General features: G+C 32.7%; 1 protein-coding gene across 1 annotated transcript in view; it reads left to right on the top strand.

Annotated features, from left to right (window-relative positions):
* Positions 1 to 17,340, top strand: part of SNX2 (sorting nexin 2) — a 53,371-nt gene extending 36,031 nt beyond the window's left edge. Inside the window, exons 8-15 of the mRNA XM_024757161.1 lie at positions 4,273 to 4,348; positions 5,281 to 5,394; positions 5,651 to 5,744; positions 7,067 to 7,272; positions 13,614 to 13,757; positions 14,964 to 15,044; positions 15,169 to 15,240; positions 16,855 to 17,340. Of these exons, the coding sequence (XP_024612929.1) occupies positions 4,273 to 4,348; positions 5,281 to 5,394; positions 5,651 to 5,744; positions 7,067 to 7,272; positions 13,614 to 13,757; positions 14,964 to 15,044; positions 15,169 to 15,240; positions 16,855 to 16,905 (838 nt within the window). The 3' untranslated portion in view covers positions 16,906 to 17,340. The remainder of the gene's footprint in view (positions 1 to 4,272; positions 4,349 to 5,280; positions 5,395 to 5,650; positions 5,745 to 7,066; positions 7,273 to 13,613; positions 13,758 to 14,963; positions 15,045 to 15,168; positions 15,241 to 16,854) is intronic.
* The last annotated feature ends 993 nt before the right edge of the window (positions 17,341 to 18,333 follow it).

Raw genomic sequence — 18,333 nt, 5'->3', positions numbered from 1 at the left:
GGGGCGGGGGGGGGGGGGGGGGGGGGGGGAAGGAAACAGTGTACTGTGAGTTCATTTTGCATTAGAAAAGATAACTAAAGAAAATATAGGTGTAAAGATACAGAAGCAAAGGAGCTGGATTGATTTTTCTCAAGTGATTTTTCTGTGGCATTTCTTAAAGTTTAAACATTAGAATAGGCATATTTGTGGATATATAACCTAGTTGGATCTGGCGGGTCAAGGAAGTATTTCTTTGTTTACACTCTGGTATTCATTTACATATTTATTTGTTTGTACAACTTAGAGAATCCAGATAACTATCTTGAACAAAAGGATAAACATCTGGTATTGAAATATGGGAAGAGAAGGGGAGTGGTTAAGAACCCAAGTAATTTCCCTGTGCCACACTCAGTAAAGTAAGCAGAAATTACTTCTAAGTATCCCGAAGATCGCTCACTTGATTTTCTTAAGAGTGCTTCATATCTTACCTACAAGCATATTGAATTTATTTTATAGTAAGGATACACTTCTGTAAATATAAACTAAAAAATGTAAAGTAGCATTATACAGTGTGTAGGGTTTTAGAATCCTTTCTCTGTTGAAGCCTGCACTCCATTACACACTACACACTATCTGTGAGGCCTTGAACAAGTTATTTAACTTAAATTCATTGTTCCTTTTCTCTAAAGTGTAAGTGTATCATAACAAGCACCTGAAAACCCAACTGGCAAAGCCTAAACAGTGTCGGTTGATTGATCCGTTCGTTCATATCAGGAAGTTTGGAGGTAGGCAGATGTTTAGTATTATCAAATCCATCAGGAAATCCTATTGCTTCCTTCTGATATCTGGACAACCATTTTTTCACCCATCCACTACTAGTCCAAATGTCTGAATTAACTGCGGTAGACTCCTCATTGGTCTCCTTGTTTCCATCCTTGTACCTCTACTCTTTTTTCTAATATAGCAGCCAGGGTCATCCTTTTAAAACATGAGTCAGATCATCTTCCCACTCCTATTCGTCCACCCACCCAGTTTCAGTCAATAAAAGCCAGAGTCCTTATAATGACCTATAAATTCTTACATGACTTGCACTGCTCACTCTGTTACCTACTTGATCTCCTATCCTCCTTGATCACTTTGCTCTAGGCCACACTCACCTTTTTGCTGCTCCTCAAAGATCCCAGGCATCTTCCCACCTGAGGGTTCTACCCCCTACCCTGTCCTCACTGCCTAGAAAGCTTTTGTTCCCAGGTATCTGTGTACCTAATTCCCTTACCTCTTTCAGATTCAAACATTCAGATGTCACCTTGCCAGTGAAGCCTATTTTGATTATTGGTTTCATTCTGACCTATTCTGTTTACATCACCATCAACCACACCTTACACCCTTGATCCCATTTACTTGTCCTTTCTCGACTTGTCCTTTCATTTTTCCACAGCATTTGCCACCTTATCACATACTACATAATTTTTATGTTTATGATTTATTGTCCATCTTCTGTTAACTAAAATTAAAGCTCCAGGGACTTCCCTGGGGGTCCAGTGGTAAAGAATCCGCCTTATAATGCAGGGGATGTGGGTTCAATCCCTGGTCAGGGAACTGAGGTCCCACACGCCACAGGGCAATTAAGCCCACGTGCCACAACTACTGAGCTCATGCGCCTCAACTAGAGAGAGCCCACATGCCACAAACTACAGAGCCCACACGCTCTGGAACCCACAAGCCACAACTACCGAGCCCACGTGCCCTGCAGCCTGCGCACCACAACTAGAGAGAAGCCCACGTGCCACAAGGAAGGATCCTGCATGCCTCAACAAAGAACCTGCATGCCGCAACTAAGACCCGATGCAGCCAAAAATAAATTAAATAAATAGTAAATAAATCACTTAAAAAATAAATAAATTAAAACTCTACTAGAGAAGGAATCCTGTTCTCTTTTGTTCACTGGTACATTCTGAGTACTCAGAACGGTAACTGATGTGTAGTAAATGCTCAATAAATGTTGAATGAACAAATGAATGTCATCAAAGACCCAGGCTCTTTCTACCTGTCTATTCTCTCATTCTTAGCACACATGTCTGAGTCTTAAGCGAGAGAAATATCTTTAACTCTGTTCCTCTCAAGCATTTTGTATAACCTGCTTTATTTTGTTTTGGTAAGTAAGTAGGAATTTGAAAGCCCTAAGTGATTCTAAATGTACCAATAACTTTTCCTTAGCACAATTCTCAAGAACAACTACTGACCACCTCTTGTTGAATCTGATACTTATTTTTCATCAGTTCCATTGCATCTTCCACTTCTGTCTTCCTCAGTGTCTCTGCTTCTCTCCATACCTCTTTTCATGTACTTTTCTCACATTCTTTTCCTTTTTGTTCTGTATCCTTCCTTTATATATCTACAACCCTCTCTGACCTTAATTCTGAATTGATGACTATTTACAAATACCTTTTTTTAATGGTTAATTGCTCTTTATTTTCATGTAACCCTTAAGAAGAAAAGTTTTACCATCTCTTTTTCTAGAATATCATTTTCCAAAATGGATTCCTCAGATTGCTAGTATGCGGTAGGGTGAAAAAAGGAAATCTGTTGTTAGTTGAGGTTTATAAATGTAGGGTGTAGCAAAGTTAAACCAGGTTTTTTTCCTGCAGTACTTCTCACAGCATTTAATATGCTGCTGTTCATTATAGGTCTTAAAGAAAGGAATATGTATGTAATATATTTCAAACTTTCTTGATTGTAGAACCAGTCGTTTTCATGGAATATTGTATGAGACTAGTATTCTGCAGAAGTCACTTTAAAAAGCTATTTTAGAATATAAATAGTGTTAGGTATTTCCATTTAGGTAGAAATATTAGAATATTTCTTAAAGGTTTGGGTACTAGATGTTTTGTCTTCCTGCTTGTTCATTTTACAAACATCTGAGTGCTTGCTATTTATCAGCTGTTGTGTGCACTCAGATGAACAACTTACACAGACTGCTTTAAGCAGTGCACAGTCTAAGTAACTAAATAACTCACCTAGAGTAGCACTGGAGAACTTCAGTGTTAAAATTGTAAGTAAAATTCCAGTGGGAAAATACCAACATTTCTTATACTTACAGGATTAGTGTTCCTGCTGCATCTCTTTTATACCTTTATAAAGGAAGCCTCAAATACTTTTTAAAACCACAGTGTAGATTGCATTGTACATATCTATTAAATGCTCTGTTTCTGTTATAATGACTTCTTGTGTGGGCTGTTGACTTGAAGTTTAATATGGTGTGTATTTTATTTAAATATACAAAAACAGAAGTTAACATTTAAGCAGCGATTAGTCACTTTAACCATTATATATAGTGTTTGACTTTAGAAAAGATTATCACTGTTTTTAGAAACTATTTTAGGCATTCTTTATAATCTTGTAAAGAGATAGAAGTCATCACTGACTACATTTATGCTGCAGAAATAAAGGTATATTAACTGTTAGGCAAAATATTATAATTGAAATATTATTGCATGTTACTAATCTGGGGAAAGAGCAATTTTTAAAAAATGGGATTAGTTAAGTAATCAATGATCATCAAATAGTGAACCATTTATTTAAGAAAGATTGGTAATTTATTATGAATGTCAGGGCTATACCTTTTCTAGTAAAGGAAAATTACTAAAGTTAGGCTAATAGTGATTTAATAATGATGTTTCTCTTTTTATTTTATGTGGTGTCATATAAGGAAGACATTTATCAAAAATAGCAGAACCTTAAAAATAACAATATTGAAGAAAATTTAGTCCTTGTCAAATAAGGACCAAAACTTACTTGATAATTAAAATCTGCTGCCAAGGAAAAAGAAATTGGTAGGCTGTTCTCCATTTTGGTAATGATGACAATTTAAAAAAAAAAAGTTTAACTGGACTATATAGTAATATATATATTACTAGAATATGTATAGTAATAACTGGAAATATAATGACCCACCGAAAGATAGCATTATTTGATAAATTTACCTATATACCCTTTTATAACTCTAATACTTCGCAGTGAGAAGTTTGGTAAGTTATTTAACCTCTCCCCATTCCTACCCCCACCCCCACCATGTCTCTTTTTACATAATTATGAATTTTCAAAAGATGAACGAAAAGCTTTTTAATCATTAAATTGCTATAAGATTCTACATAATTAGAGTGAAGGCAAACTGATATGACAGGAGGCAAACAGAGGACATCTTTTTTTTTTTTTTAATTTTTATTTTGTTGAAATAAGATTTAAAATAAGATGGTACTGATAAATAAAGGAGCATTTTATTCTTAAATCTAGGTATCTTCAAAGAACAGTAAAGCATCCGACTTTACTACAGGATCCTGATTTAAGGCAGTTCTTGGAAAGTTCAGAGGTATTATTTCTACTTTAAATTTTTATATGTAAATGTTCTCATTTATGATTATCAGTGTAATAATTTGTATAAGAATAGGTGTTCAGTAAACAGTTGCATTAATAGATGGAATAAAGCAAAGATTTTTTTTTTGCTTAATGCTTTAATTAGCTTTAATTACTTTAAATTACTAACAAAATATCTTCTTTGCGTCGATAATTGTAGGATGATCATTCCCTTTCTTGAAAAATTAAAACCAGATTTAAAAGAATGGCTTATAAATAGTCTAATTCTGAATTCCCTAAGTTGTTGCTTAGGCATTGTGTTGAAATAAGTTTATTCAGACCTCATTTTAGAGATAGTTGAATAATGTGTGTTTGTGTGTCTACATTCTAATCGTCTTATTAAGGTTTCGAAGTGCAAATTTATGATTTGAAAGAGCTATAAGTATAACCATGCTGCTCTTTATATTTGGCACATTTTATCCTCTAATTGTTACCGTTTGAGATTTGTTTTTAAATTTACTTGAACCCCAGAATTGTTAAAAAATTCAAAATCACACAGTTCTAACTAAACATAAGGAGACTTTTCTCAAGACTTTCTTCTTTTTTTCTTATAAACAGTTTATTTCTGCTAGCAAACAGGTGGCCAGTGTTAAAGTGCTTGGCAATTTCTTAATATATTTTGACAGACAGAGTGTTGTTCCATCTAAATGTAAACGTGCAGAAGAAAAACAAATGGAAAGTCTATTTTTTAAGTTTTCCTTTGAGAAGTAGTGTATTTGAGAAATTACATCTCACTATTGAAATATATGAGAGTGAAGAAAATACAACCTCCTTTTTTTCTTTTTTTTTCTTTTTCGGGGCTGTGTGTGGGGGCAGTCCCTTCTGTGGCCAGTTAAACCTCCAGGCTTTTAACCGGTTTGTTTGCCCTTATTTGTCATTCAATTCCAGCTGCCTAGAGCAGTTAATACACAGGCTCTGAGTGGAGCAGGAATATTGAGGATGGTGAACAAGGCTGCCGACGCTGTCAACAAAATGACAATCAAGATGAATGAATCGGATGCTGTAAGAGCTGATTTTTTGACTTGAATAATGAGATGAATTAATGAGCCCAACAATTGCATTTTAAAGCTGTACAAGTAGAAAATAGGATATTAATTTGCTTATTGAGTTTAGTTCTCAGCACATCAGTTGACCACCATGGTTATACATGGTTAATTTGTTGCTTTAAAACAAGGAATGTAGCTTGCTATTTATTGGTAACCTAATTTACAGTGGTTTGTTCTGGCTAAATTAGCTCCATTTTTCATTTTTTTCTTAGTGGTTCGAAGAAAAGCAGCAGCAATTTGAAAATCTGGATCAGCAACTTAGGAAACTTCACGCCAGTGTTGAAGCCTTGGTCTGTCATAGAAAAGGTTTGTTTGTCTTGTTATTTATATGTTTAACGCTGTAAGTTAATTCAGATATTTTATTTAAATTTTATTAAAAAATGAACATTTTAAAGTTATGAATATTTTAAAGAGGATGTTTTCTGTTTCAACTTTGTTATTTAATGTTTTCTGTTCCATTTTATGTAATTTCTAGTTTAGAAGGAGAAAAATCTTGAACTTGTAAAAGGTATATTTTGAATTTTGGATTAAAACTGATTAACTCTTCGTTAAACATGTTTAATGAATGAATGAAGATGTCTTATTAGTAACTCTTATATAATTAAGGAATGAAATTCAAAAATGAATGATGAAATTTTTCTTTAAAATGTTAGTTTTGTACCTATATTTCATAGAGAACTCTGGAGTATTTTCTTCAAATACCATATTTAAAAACCTGGAGGGGGTGTTAAAAATTCATAGAAAATTTTAGTTGTAATTTTTTGATTCCATGGTGAGGTTTTTGGTTTTATTTTTGAAGAATACATGGCTTTTACAATCATCTTTCTAAAACAATAAATAATTTAGTATGTGCCATTCCCAGCAATACATTGCAAAAAATAATTACAGAAAATCTACTGGTACATTTATTATTGAAAGTAACTTATAACAGTTTTTGCTTTTTGTATTCTTTCTCTTAGGGAACATTTTATGGTTCTTTAAGAGAACTTTACATAATGCAGAGCAACAGAGCAATCCAAGCAATATAATAGTTAGTCCTTGACATCTGTTTTTCTTTATTTGATGTATCTGAAATAATCACATTGAAAAATCTTTTCAAAAATTCTTAATATTTCACTACGCATTGTTGTTGCACACAAAGAAGAAAAGAGTAAGATTTATGTGAATTGCATGTACAATTTTACTTTGCTTTCCTCCTGTGAGCTAAATATACTTATCAAAAATTATAGACATTATTTTCTATAAATGTTTAAAGGCCAAATAATGTAGTATGAATCAATTGTGAGTGTTCCCAGTGCTTTCCATATGAAAAATATATTTTTTGTCTTTTTTAGGACTAGACAGAGAAACAGTGAGGACTTTAGGGGAGAAAGGGAAGGGAGATTATTACATTATTAAACATAGTTCATCCCCTGGGAATATAGGCAGTGGTTCTTTTAAATTTCAGTAGAGCTCTGAGCAGTTAACATTTATCTGCCCAAGGCATTTTAGTGACTGATTGTTGCATGTTAATTATTTTAAAATATTTGAGCAGTTTGTGAATAGATAAAATTTAGAACGACAGTAAAAAAATCAATATTAAAAAATTTCACTAGTGAACACTAAAAGTGCATACTTCTTTATTTCAGAACTTTCAGCCAACACAGCTGCCTTTGCTAAAAGTGCTGCCATGTTAGGTAATTCTGAAGATCATACTGCACTGTCTAGAGCTTTGTCTCAGCTTGCAGAGGTTGAGGAGAAGATAGACCAGTTACATCAAGAACAAGCTTTTGCTGACTTTTATATGTTTTCAGAACTACTTAGTGACTACATTCGTCTTATTGCTGCAGTGAAAGTAAGCCTTATTTTGTAATCTTCCTTGAATTCTCCATACTTCAGTGTTTTGCTTATAACAAGAATATGGTATCCTATTAGGCATGCATTTAAGTGTGTAAATTACATACTATATAAAATGGCTTCAAGATGGTTATTCATAGCTTAATATTCTCTTCCCCTATGACTTAGACAGTACAATAGGCAGAATTGATGTTTTTAAGAGACCTAAGGATGCCAAATAAAATAAAACTATTACACACTTACTTATATATAGAAGTTTGCAGCCAACTGATAGCATTTGTTTACTCCTTCTAGCGTAAGCTGAAACTACCCAGTGGATCTGTTATCATTAGTAAAGTTATAATAAGAAGCAGGAAAAAACCAGAACTGATTATTGCATGAATATGTTTAACGGTGGCTTTGGCATGAATTTGGACTATAAGCAAACATTCTGTGTATATGTCACCATCTAATTATAGACAAGATGGGACTAGATTAGATAAAAAATTGTGTTACCTAGTGGTAATGTTTAAGGATGAACAGTCTTAAGTTTCTGAAGAGTTAAGAAAGTAATCCCATTAACTAATGAAAATTAGTATTTTATAGATAACTCCAATATTCAGATAATGAAACTGAACTGACTTATGTTACATGTTTTGGAATATACTTTTTAAGATCTTATGGTGTCTTTGAATTACTGTTAGGAACATTAGTTCTCATGGAGTCGGGGGGAACTGGAAGTTTACATTGGATTCAAACATCTAGAAAGTTAAGTTAGTATTTATAATCAGAACATTGATGCGTTGCATATTATAGACGATTCTGTTCTCAGGCTAATGATGACAGTTATTACTAGAGGGTTCTTAGCATTTCAGAGTGGTACTTTCTTAGGTTTAGGTTTGTCTACATTACCAATTTTGTTTGTATTTATTCTTAGGTGTTACTCTTTCAGTTTTTATTGGCGTGTAGTTGATATACAGTGTTGTGTTAGTTTCAGGTGAACAGCAAAGTGAATCCGTTATACATATACTTATATCCACTCTTTTCTTTTTTAGACTCTTTTCCCATATAGGCCATTACAGAGTATTGAGTAGAGTTCCCTGTACTATACAGCAGGTCTTACTACTTATCTGTTTTATATATAGTAGTGTGTATATGTCAGTCCCAGTCTCCCAGATTATCCCTCCACTCCCTTATCCCCTGGTAACCGTAAGTTTGTTTGCTACATCCATGATTCTACTGCTGTTTTGTAAATAAGTTCATTTGTACCCTTTGTTTTTAGATTCCACGTATAAGCAATATCATATGATATTTGTCTTTCTGTGTCTGGCTTACTTCACTCAGAATGACGATCTCTAGGTCCATCCATGTTGCTGCAAATAGCATTATTTTATGGCTGAGTAATATTCCACATCTTCTTTATCTATTCCTCTGTTGATGGACATTTATGTTGTTAGATGTTACTTTTTATATTCCTGGTGGTTAATTTTTCTTTTCACCTATTTAAATATATTAATATAGATAGTTATCAGTTCATTTTATATAGGCAACTTGTGATATACAGAAATTCAGTTTACAGATAATGGTTCCTGTTTCTCACCTGCTCTCACCTCATTCCAGAGCTCCCACTAGCATGAGAGCTATTATTAAAAAGTATAACACCTGCAAAAAACCTGTGGGTTCAGAAAGGGACACTAGGCACTCTCTTTGAGAAGTAGTACCTGCTGAGAAGAGCTAACCTGGGACAAGACTCCCTGACAGGGTTGGCCTCCCTGTGTGTTGGATGCTCATCCCTCAAAAACAGCTTTTCTCATACTGCCTCTGCCTTCTTACTGTTTTTTTTTTACATTCCATGAAATTACAGTTATATCAGTGTTTCCCGGAATGTTTTCTACATAACACTGACACCGAAAGATGTGCCACAGTCAGCTGAGTTTTGGAGATAATGTATGCAGTATCCCTGTCTTGCAGATTCAGAGTGCATTGAAAAAGCTCAGGACTGTCTAGCAGTAAAAAAAGACATTTAACTTTATTTAATCCAGAGGCTTCCAAATTCATATGAACAGGAATTCTTTTCCACTTAATATATTTTTACATATATGCAACACACTTTGGGAAATACTGAATTAGTGATTCATTGACTAAAAGAAGAGTTAAAGAGCTATGGTCAAGTTATACCTTAAGATGAATTAAGCTCTTTCAGATTGATTTTCTACTGAAACCTAGCCCAGGTCAACTTCATAAAGGAGTTGAGAAATTATGGAGTAAGATGACAAGGCATTTTTTGTGGTCTTTATTTTTTGTTTGTTTTTTATTTTAAACTAATTCATTTGTATTTGAAAGAGTAATTCATGCACAGAATAATTCTAACAGCCCTAAAAGGGAAAATTTCTTTTTACTAAAACTTCTAGTTTCTCTTCCCTTGGTGAAATTCTGTTAGATGTCTTTACAGAATTAGCTGTGCACATTTATGAAGCTAATTTTCTCTTTGTTTTTCTTTCCTTCTTTCTTTCTGTTTCTTTTTCTCAGCCCCCTTCTCCCTCCCTTCATCTCTTCCTTCCTTCTTCAAAAAGGCACATATTATATCATGATTCTTTGCCTGCTTTTTTTTACCCACTCTATTTTAAAAAGGTCTCTTTATCAACTTACATAAATATGTGTTGCATTCTTTTAAATGGTTGTATCATATTCCATCATTTAGTATATAGATGGACCTTGAATTATTTGATGAGTCCAATATTAAATATTAAGTATTTTGATAATAATTCTTTGGGCATAAAATTCCTAGAAGTAGAATTACTTGGCCAAAGGATATATGAAGTTTAAATTTCAATAAACATTGCCATATTACTGTCTGAAGAGGTTATATCTCTTTATACTCTCACACCAATATATGTGTTGCTTCTTCTCCCACCCAGTGATGGTTTTTTTTTGTGTGTGTGTAAGTTTTAATTTCTTTAGTTATTGTGAATTTAAGCATGTTTACAAATGATAAGCCATTTGCACTTCTACGAATTGTTTATGTTTATGCCCAGTTTTATTTTTTGTCTTACTGATTTCTAATACCTGTTTAATACTATTTAATACTTAGCTCTTTCTTTTATCCGTATTAAGAGTACTTTTTAAAATGATGGTAATTTTGAAACTAGGAGTACTTTGGGAATTAGAATTTAGGGCCAAAGTAGGGGTACTGAGAACATGAGAAATTGGGGCCTTAAAGAAAGTGATGAAGTTCATCCACTCAGAATACTGCCCAGGCCTGGCCTTGTAGCCAGGGAACTCCTGTTTCCCTCTTTTGTATAGGCTCTGACATCTGGGACTCTATATTTTGGATAATACAGTTAGTTAGCTCACGTGTATTAAGTGGTAAACTCGTTAGATGCATTTTCATGTATTGGCCTTCTGTGAGCCACTAGAGTAGGGTCAGGGATTGAGGGTAATAGCTTTGAATGTTTTTAGCACTAGAATCTTCATAAGGAATTCTTACAGAGAATGCAGATCTATAAAATACATAAAATAATTTTTAAAAAAACCAGTAGATGGATTCCCCAAGGAGTTTAACATCTTCATCGTTTGGCTGTAAGTAATCAGCATGCTTTCAGGACTCCAGGAATCTAGGCAGCATACTTTCAGATTCGCTGAATTAGAATATGGTATTAATTAAATTAAAATTGCAGCCTCAAATTTCCTGATTGGCCAGGAAAACTCCACAACTGCAACCTTGTCTAACCTAGATGAGCTTGCATACAGTTGCGTACCATAAATTGGCAGGGGGTGGGGGATGTCTAAAGTGAATCATCAGTGTACATGTATCCCTCTTGTAGAAGAAGCTGGTTGTACCAGAGTGGATTAGTATCTTGACATGCAGAGGCACACCTTAAGTTATGATTTGATATTTGGGGATTGACATATATACACTAATATGTATAAAATAGATAAATAATGAGAACCTGCTGTATAGCTCAGGGAACTCCACTCCGCTGTACAGTAGAAACTAGCACAACATTGTAAAACAGCTATGCCCCAATGGGAAAGAAAAAAAAGATAGCATTTTTAGAAGATCAGGTATGGTTCTGATTCTTTTTTTCTTTTATATTCTGGTGTTACAAGGGTAGGAAACCAAATGAAGAAAAAGTTAATTCTTATGGAGTTAAGATTAATTTTTTTATCTAAAATAACCTGACTTTAGTAGCTTTGCCTTTACCATAGCTCCTATGTCTGTACCACAGTGAACATGTGATTTTTGGAATATTATGAGATAATAAACTGGGCAGAGACCAAATTAGTTTAAGTTGGTGTATCACTGAAAAGGCCTGTTGATATATACTAAGAACTTAAGCAAATATTGAAATTAAAGGGCATTTTGGTTCGCTGTTGCACTGTATTGGTACATATTCTAAATAATCAAATTGTTATTGAACAGAGGAATTTATAAATGAAGAGCTGATATGGCCGTGTTCCTTTCAAGGAAAACTAGGCCTAGAGTCTTAAATTACTTTTAAAATTTGTGTATGTGTAGGGGGTGAGGCACAGGGATTGTTTATTTGTTGTGATAGTGACTTTTTGAATGTATTTGTGTTAGATGTATTACTTTTATGATTTTGGCCCAAATTAATTTGGCTGAAGCAAAATCAATTCATAATGAGAAATGTTTTAAGGAGAATGTAGTCTTTTAAACATAAAAAAAGCAAACAGAGAACAGTAAGACTACTGAGAGAAGAGAAATTATATGAGATGACAAATCTAGTAAAATGTATTTAAATGCCTATAGAGTGCGTTTAACTTACCAGTTTGCCTGGGATGTCTCGTCCTGGCTAATTAAAATGTGTACGGTCTTTAAGAACTCTGGATTTGGAGTTTTTAATATTCTTGCCCACATTTTCAAAATATGCTGTATGCTGTAAAATACAGTCCAATTATGGTTTTTTTCTATTAAGTTATTATTATTTGCACTTCTGGTAGAAATCTAAGAGTTAATCAACTACGTTTATATGTGTATGTTATCTAGAAGTAATCCATAATAATACTTACTAATTATTAAACATCCACTAGGTTAAGTCACCATGCGTGCTATATACTTTTCATTTTATTCCTAGTCCATAAATCTAGATCTCATTTCACTCTTGTATATTTGGAAGAACTGTGGGTTATAGAAATTAAATGAATTTCCCCAAGATCATACAGTGACAAAACTAGTATTTGAATCCAAATTTGATTTGTTCCAAAGCCTACGTCTTGAAAATACACTATCTACGTGCTTTCTTCTTCATCAGGTTCCTATAACAGCATGTATTAATTTACTGTTTCTTGATCCAAAAGCTCTCTATTTGGAATAAATGAAAATAACTCTGTTTCACCCATGTTATTAATGCTTGCTTCATTTGTTCAATTAATAAATACTAAAAAAAGTGAATATATCCCCAACATCAAGCTAGAAAAGGGATTATTGTTGTATTCCAGTCTGTCCATCAGTTTTTTTTTAATGAAATTTCTAATTACTGTCTTACATTCATATTTCATTTCTTTCCTCCATTCACTTGCTTTTGCTCTACCAAACCCCTTGAAAGAAGTCATGGAGTTGGTTGAATTGTTCTGTTATGGTCTTTTTGTCTATTCATTTAATTCTGCATACTAGATACATATATCCATTTGCGTTTTTTACCTTGTATAGGACTATCTCTCCCTCCTCCCCCGGCATTTTGTTATATCTTTACATTGTTTTGCCTTTTCATTTATTTGCTATTGGTAATGTCTTCCACCACATCTTTACTTTACTTTCTGTTATCTTATGGCTTTTCACATTTCCTATTTTTAATTTTTTGGCATATTTCCAACACTTAAATCTGCTTTTGATATTTTAGTAGGAAAACTTTCAGTTGTAAATATGACACCAGCATTTTCCTATTAAGTCTTTCTTCAAAGCATAAAACTCTGTTAGAAATCTTATTATAAGCCACATTTTAAACCCTAAAGATGGGACTTCCCTGGTGGTCCATTGGTTAAGACTCTGCACTCTCAGTGCAGGGGGCATGGGTTTGATCCCCCTGGTATGGGAACTAAGAAAAAGAAAAAAACCCTAAAGGCTAGTGAAATGGATTTTATATGTAGTTTTGTTTTTTGTTTTTTGGTTTTTTATTCTGAGCTTTTATATTTCATCCAATTACCAGGTTTTTGTTTTTAAGCAAATGAATATGGACCTCTATTTTCTTTGATATTGGTGTGTTTATTTTCAATATCTCATTATATTAGAGTAGTATGTAAGTACTTGGTTTTATTGTTTTTAGTACTATAGCACTTCTAGTATTTTGAAAGTATTTCAATGTTAATTCCCAGTAGTAATATTATGTCATTCACTTATAGGGTGTATTTGACCATCGAATGAAGTGCTGGCAGAAATGGGAAGACGCTCAAGTTACTTTGCTCAAAAAACGTGAAACTGAAGCAAAAATGATGGTTGCTAACAAACCAGATAAAATACAGCAAGCTAAAAATGAAATAAGAGAGGTGATTAATATAAAATGCTTTATTTATCTCTTTACCCAAAGTTTCCATGACTCATTCATATATGCATAATTTTTCATAAATTTTTTTCTGAACCATTCAACACTTAGCTATTTTTCATAACTTATGAACTGTTTTATAATTACTTTAACATTTTGATCATCATTAAAATCTCCAGATCCCTTTGTTACTTTCACATAATTATGGAATGGATAAAGAAACATACAAGGAAAAGATTTAAATTAACTTTGAATTAATGATCACACATTTCTTTTGAGATGGTTAATTTGATTTCAGATAATTACTTATTTTGTGTCTAAAATTGGTTTTAGAGATAGACTTGTCCCACATGTAGCTGTCCAGGCGACATTATCCCCCATATATATGTATTATATATGGTATTTTAGTAAATTTGTATAAGTTTATTATAATTTATACACTTTTTTTGCCATGCTTCAATAAGGAAATTGAAGAGGTAGGACAACCTTTATATTACTTAAAGTAAATGTACCTGCTCTTTGAAGAGTATGTACCAGTGTTTTGGTTACATAGTGGGAAAATATCATTTCATTGCTTAAGTCTTCATTTATTTTATTTTAGCTGTTCCATTGGTCACTAATCACAACGTTCATTGTTTCTGTAGTGAATTTAATGTTTACCGATAGGTGTTCAGTAGACCATAATTGCACAATTTTTTTTTAATCTGTATATTTCACCATTACAAAAATGTTTTTTAAATGTTTGTCATATAATTTTTCTAATTAATTATTTCCATGGGCATATAAATTGTGATGAACATGTATTCTTGAAATTAGCCAGTATTATTGATATATTTTGAACTAATTTAAAGGTATATAAAGAAATGAGAAAATTATACTCTAGCACTGCTAAATTATTTGATGGTGAATTTTATACTCAAAATCTTTTCATCTATATTAAGGTGTGGAGACTGTAGTTCATTAAGCACTAGAATATCCTAATCGTAAGTCTGACAGTAAAATATTAATGGAAATTAAGCTGATGTGCATTTTCACTACTGGAAAGTTACATACAAGTTTGAATGATGCCAAACTGGGCTTTGCCAGTATTGAGCTTTCAGGATTTTTAGGCACTGCATTATAAATCAAATGAGTGGTCATGACAGCTAGTTCTATAAATTTTTCCCAGACAAGGTTAAAAAATTTGTACCTTTTTTTTTGTTTTTGTCAGTGGGAGGCAAAAGTGCAACAAGGAGAAAGAGATTTTGAACAGATCTCTAAAACAATTCGAAAAGAAGTGGGAAGATTTGAGGCAAGTATAATAATTTCACACTTTTCTTAACAACTTGGTCACGTTTTACCACAATATCATGGTAAAATCAAGTTTGGTTTTGTACTAATGGACCTTTTTTTCCCCATGTATTGTACTTTAACAGAAACAACGAGTGAAAGATTTTAAAACTGTTATTATCAAGTACTTAGAATCATTAGTACAAACACAACAACAGGTAAGGTAATTTTTTATAACTTAAAAACTTCTAGAATTTGTTTTTGATATGCTTTTTTATTTTAAAGATGATAATCAAATGAAATGAGCTTTACTTGAGAAGTAATAAATGGAGTAGAGAAAACCAAAGACAGCAAAGGAAGAATGGTAGTAAAAGTAATTGGAAATTCTCGGGTCCTTTTTACCCCTACTGCTAACTTCTAGGAAAGATATACTTTTCCCAGTTTTAGAATATGAGAAACACTCTGGACTACTTTTCCCTTTTTCTCAGTCTTCCCAGTTTTACTTCCCTATTGATCATAGCTGTTTGAGTACATTCTTGTAGTAAGTTCTTCTCTTCCATACCAGCTAGAGCTTAAACTAAAAACTAAATTTTAAAGGTTTTTAAAAAAATGTTCTCTTGATTTTTCCTTTAGTTTGTGTGGGTTTGGTGTTGATTGTGTACCACAAGTGGCATTTGTCTCCTTAAATAGAGAAAACCATGGATTTTAATGTTATATTAAAGAAAAGTCTGTAACAAGATAATATCAGAGGTTTGTTCCTGTGTATTTTAATATAAATTTGAGTAATAGATCAAATTATTTATTATCTTGAATAGAAGGATATCTTCCTCCAATTCTTTTTAAACTATATAATATCAATAGATTAAATTTTTAAATTAGGTGATAATATTATATCTTCAAATTATATTTGTTTTTTATTTTAAATACTTAGTTCATAAAGTCAGATTCTTTAAATATAAAAAGAAATCAGGGGCTTCCCTGGTGATGCAGTGGTTAAGAATCCGCCTGCCAGTGCAGGGGGCATGGGTTCGAGCCCTGGTTCTGTGCTCTGAAACAAGAGAAACCACGGCAATGAGAGGCCCACGCACTGCAACAAAGTGGCCCCACTCACTGCAACTGGAGACGGCCCACACACAGAGCAAAGACCCAACTCATCCAAAAATAAATTTAAAAAAATTTTTTAAATGAATAAATAAAGCAACAATCTGTAAAAAAAAAAAATAGGTTATATAAGCTTGTTTTTAAAGGAATTGTTTTAAACTTAAACTTAGTTTATATGTCAGTCTATTCTGTTCTGTTCTGTTCTCTGGACTCTGGACTATCCAGGAAAGACTGGCAGCTAATTCCTTCCAGTCTCTTATATTTGCTTGGATATTTTCTTTTCTTCCTCCTTTTCTCATTGTTTTTGGCTAGCAATAACATAAAATGTGAATATCCTCTGAATTAGGAGATGTTATCACTTTATATTGGAAAAGCTCATTGCAGTTTTATTATTTAAGGTAATCTTATTTAACTTATACTAACAAACTGTTTCTATATATACAATTCATAAAGAAATCTTAAGTTTTTCGGTATTAAAAAATTTTTTTTCTTACATCAAAAACTAAAATTACCCAGGAGTAATTAATATTTTAAAATAATTTATATATGAATTATATTGACAGACTTAATAATAAGGGAATTTAGATGATCCCTTTAAGAACCAGACTTTAGTAAATGTTAATCATTGTTAGCTATTTGTATAGATTTTTTTTTAAATGCTTCACAGGATATATTATATAAACGACAAAAAGATTATGAGAATGTCTTTTATTTTTTATTATCATCCACAGCTGATAAAATACTGGGAGGCATTTCTACCTGAGGCCAAAGCCATTGCCTAGCAAGAAGGTTATTCCTGTTAAGAAGATCTTGGATGCTTGTTCCAGTTATGCAGAATTCCATAGTGAAATCATCTAAAACCATCTAAATAAACCACTCTATATTTTATGAATTACATGTGGTTTTTTATAAATATATATTCTGACATTTTATTACAAGCTGCATGTCCTGACCCTCTTTGAATTAAGTGGACTGTGGCATGACGTTCTGCAATACTTTGCTGAATTGAACACTATTGTGTCTTAAATACTTGCACTAAAAAGTGCACTGCAAGGCCAGAAAATTTTACAATATTTTTTTCTTTACAATATGTTCTGTAGTGTGTTCGCCCTCTTTATGAAGTGAATTATCAGTGCATTGATTAATGTTCACTTATACATTCCTGTACAGAAATGATGATTTTGTGATTACAGTAATAAAATGATATTCCTTGTGAAGTATTAGTAACAGATTATTTGGGTATGTAAACATATTAGGGATCTTTTAAAAGCATTTTAATAGGAAGAAACTTTTTCTTTTAGATGTATATAGATGATGCTATGATCACTCATTTTTTTAATTCACAAAAAACTGAACTCTTTCATTATTAAATGACTCAGTGAAGGTTAATTAAGTTTTTTTATCTCTTGGTTCAACTTTGGGGAGTGCTCTTGTCTTGAGTAAGGGAGTAAATAATTGTGTGTGTTTGTTTTTATCCATTCCTATTATAAGTGCCCAACTTAAGAATTAGGAAAAAGTAGATGTTTCTGTTACAGGTCCTGTGGATTTTGCTCATTTTCTATTATCTTCAAAGTCCAAGACTTTGCATATATTTAATTTATTCCTTGCCTTTCCTTTGTTTTTCGTTTTAAACTAAAAGTAGATCATCTGTGGTCATCATTGACAAAGAATAGTGCCATGCTAAAATACCCTGTGATTTGATGAATAGTCAAGGATAGTGCAAAGGAAATTTGAAGTAAAGTGAAATTTGTCTTTGGCAGCCATCTCACCTATTTCTGTATCCTGTTTAGATGGCAATTATATAACCCTTAATGTTGATGAAAGTTTAGTTGTAACTGGGATCAGAGTTATTTCCATTTTTTAAAAAGTATTCTTAAAGATGCCCCTCTTCTCAGGCTTAACAACTGTATCTCCCTTCCAGAAGAGTAGGATGTTGTATGTGTAACTGAGTCCTTTCTAGCAGTGCACTGGATACAATTAATATATCAGAGTATCCTCAGGATATGTTTGCTTCCACTTATTTTAGTTGAAATTTTAGGCCTACTGTAGGTGTTGTTCATATTTATGATCCTGGTACCCAGAAGAATGCTTGATACATAATAGGGAATAATAAAGACTTGATGAATTGAACAGGAAAAAAAGAATCCTGGGTGATGCAAAATAATGTTTGCTGTCTTGGGAAGAAGGAGAAATTGAAGCAGAAATAGTAT

The sequence above is a fragment of the Neophocaena asiaeorientalis genome, unplaced genomic scaffold (genome assembly GCF_003031525.2).
Source record: "Neophocaena asiaeorientalis asiaeorientalis breed wild unplaced genomic scaffold, Neophocaena_asiaeorientalis_V1.1 scaffold149, whole genome shotgun sequence".
NCBI classification, from domain to species: Eukaryota; Metazoa; Chordata; class Mammalia; order Artiodactyla; family Phocoenidae; genus Neophocaena; species Neophocaena asiaeorientalis.
This window is presented reverse-complemented; position numbering and strand designations above follow the sequence as displayed.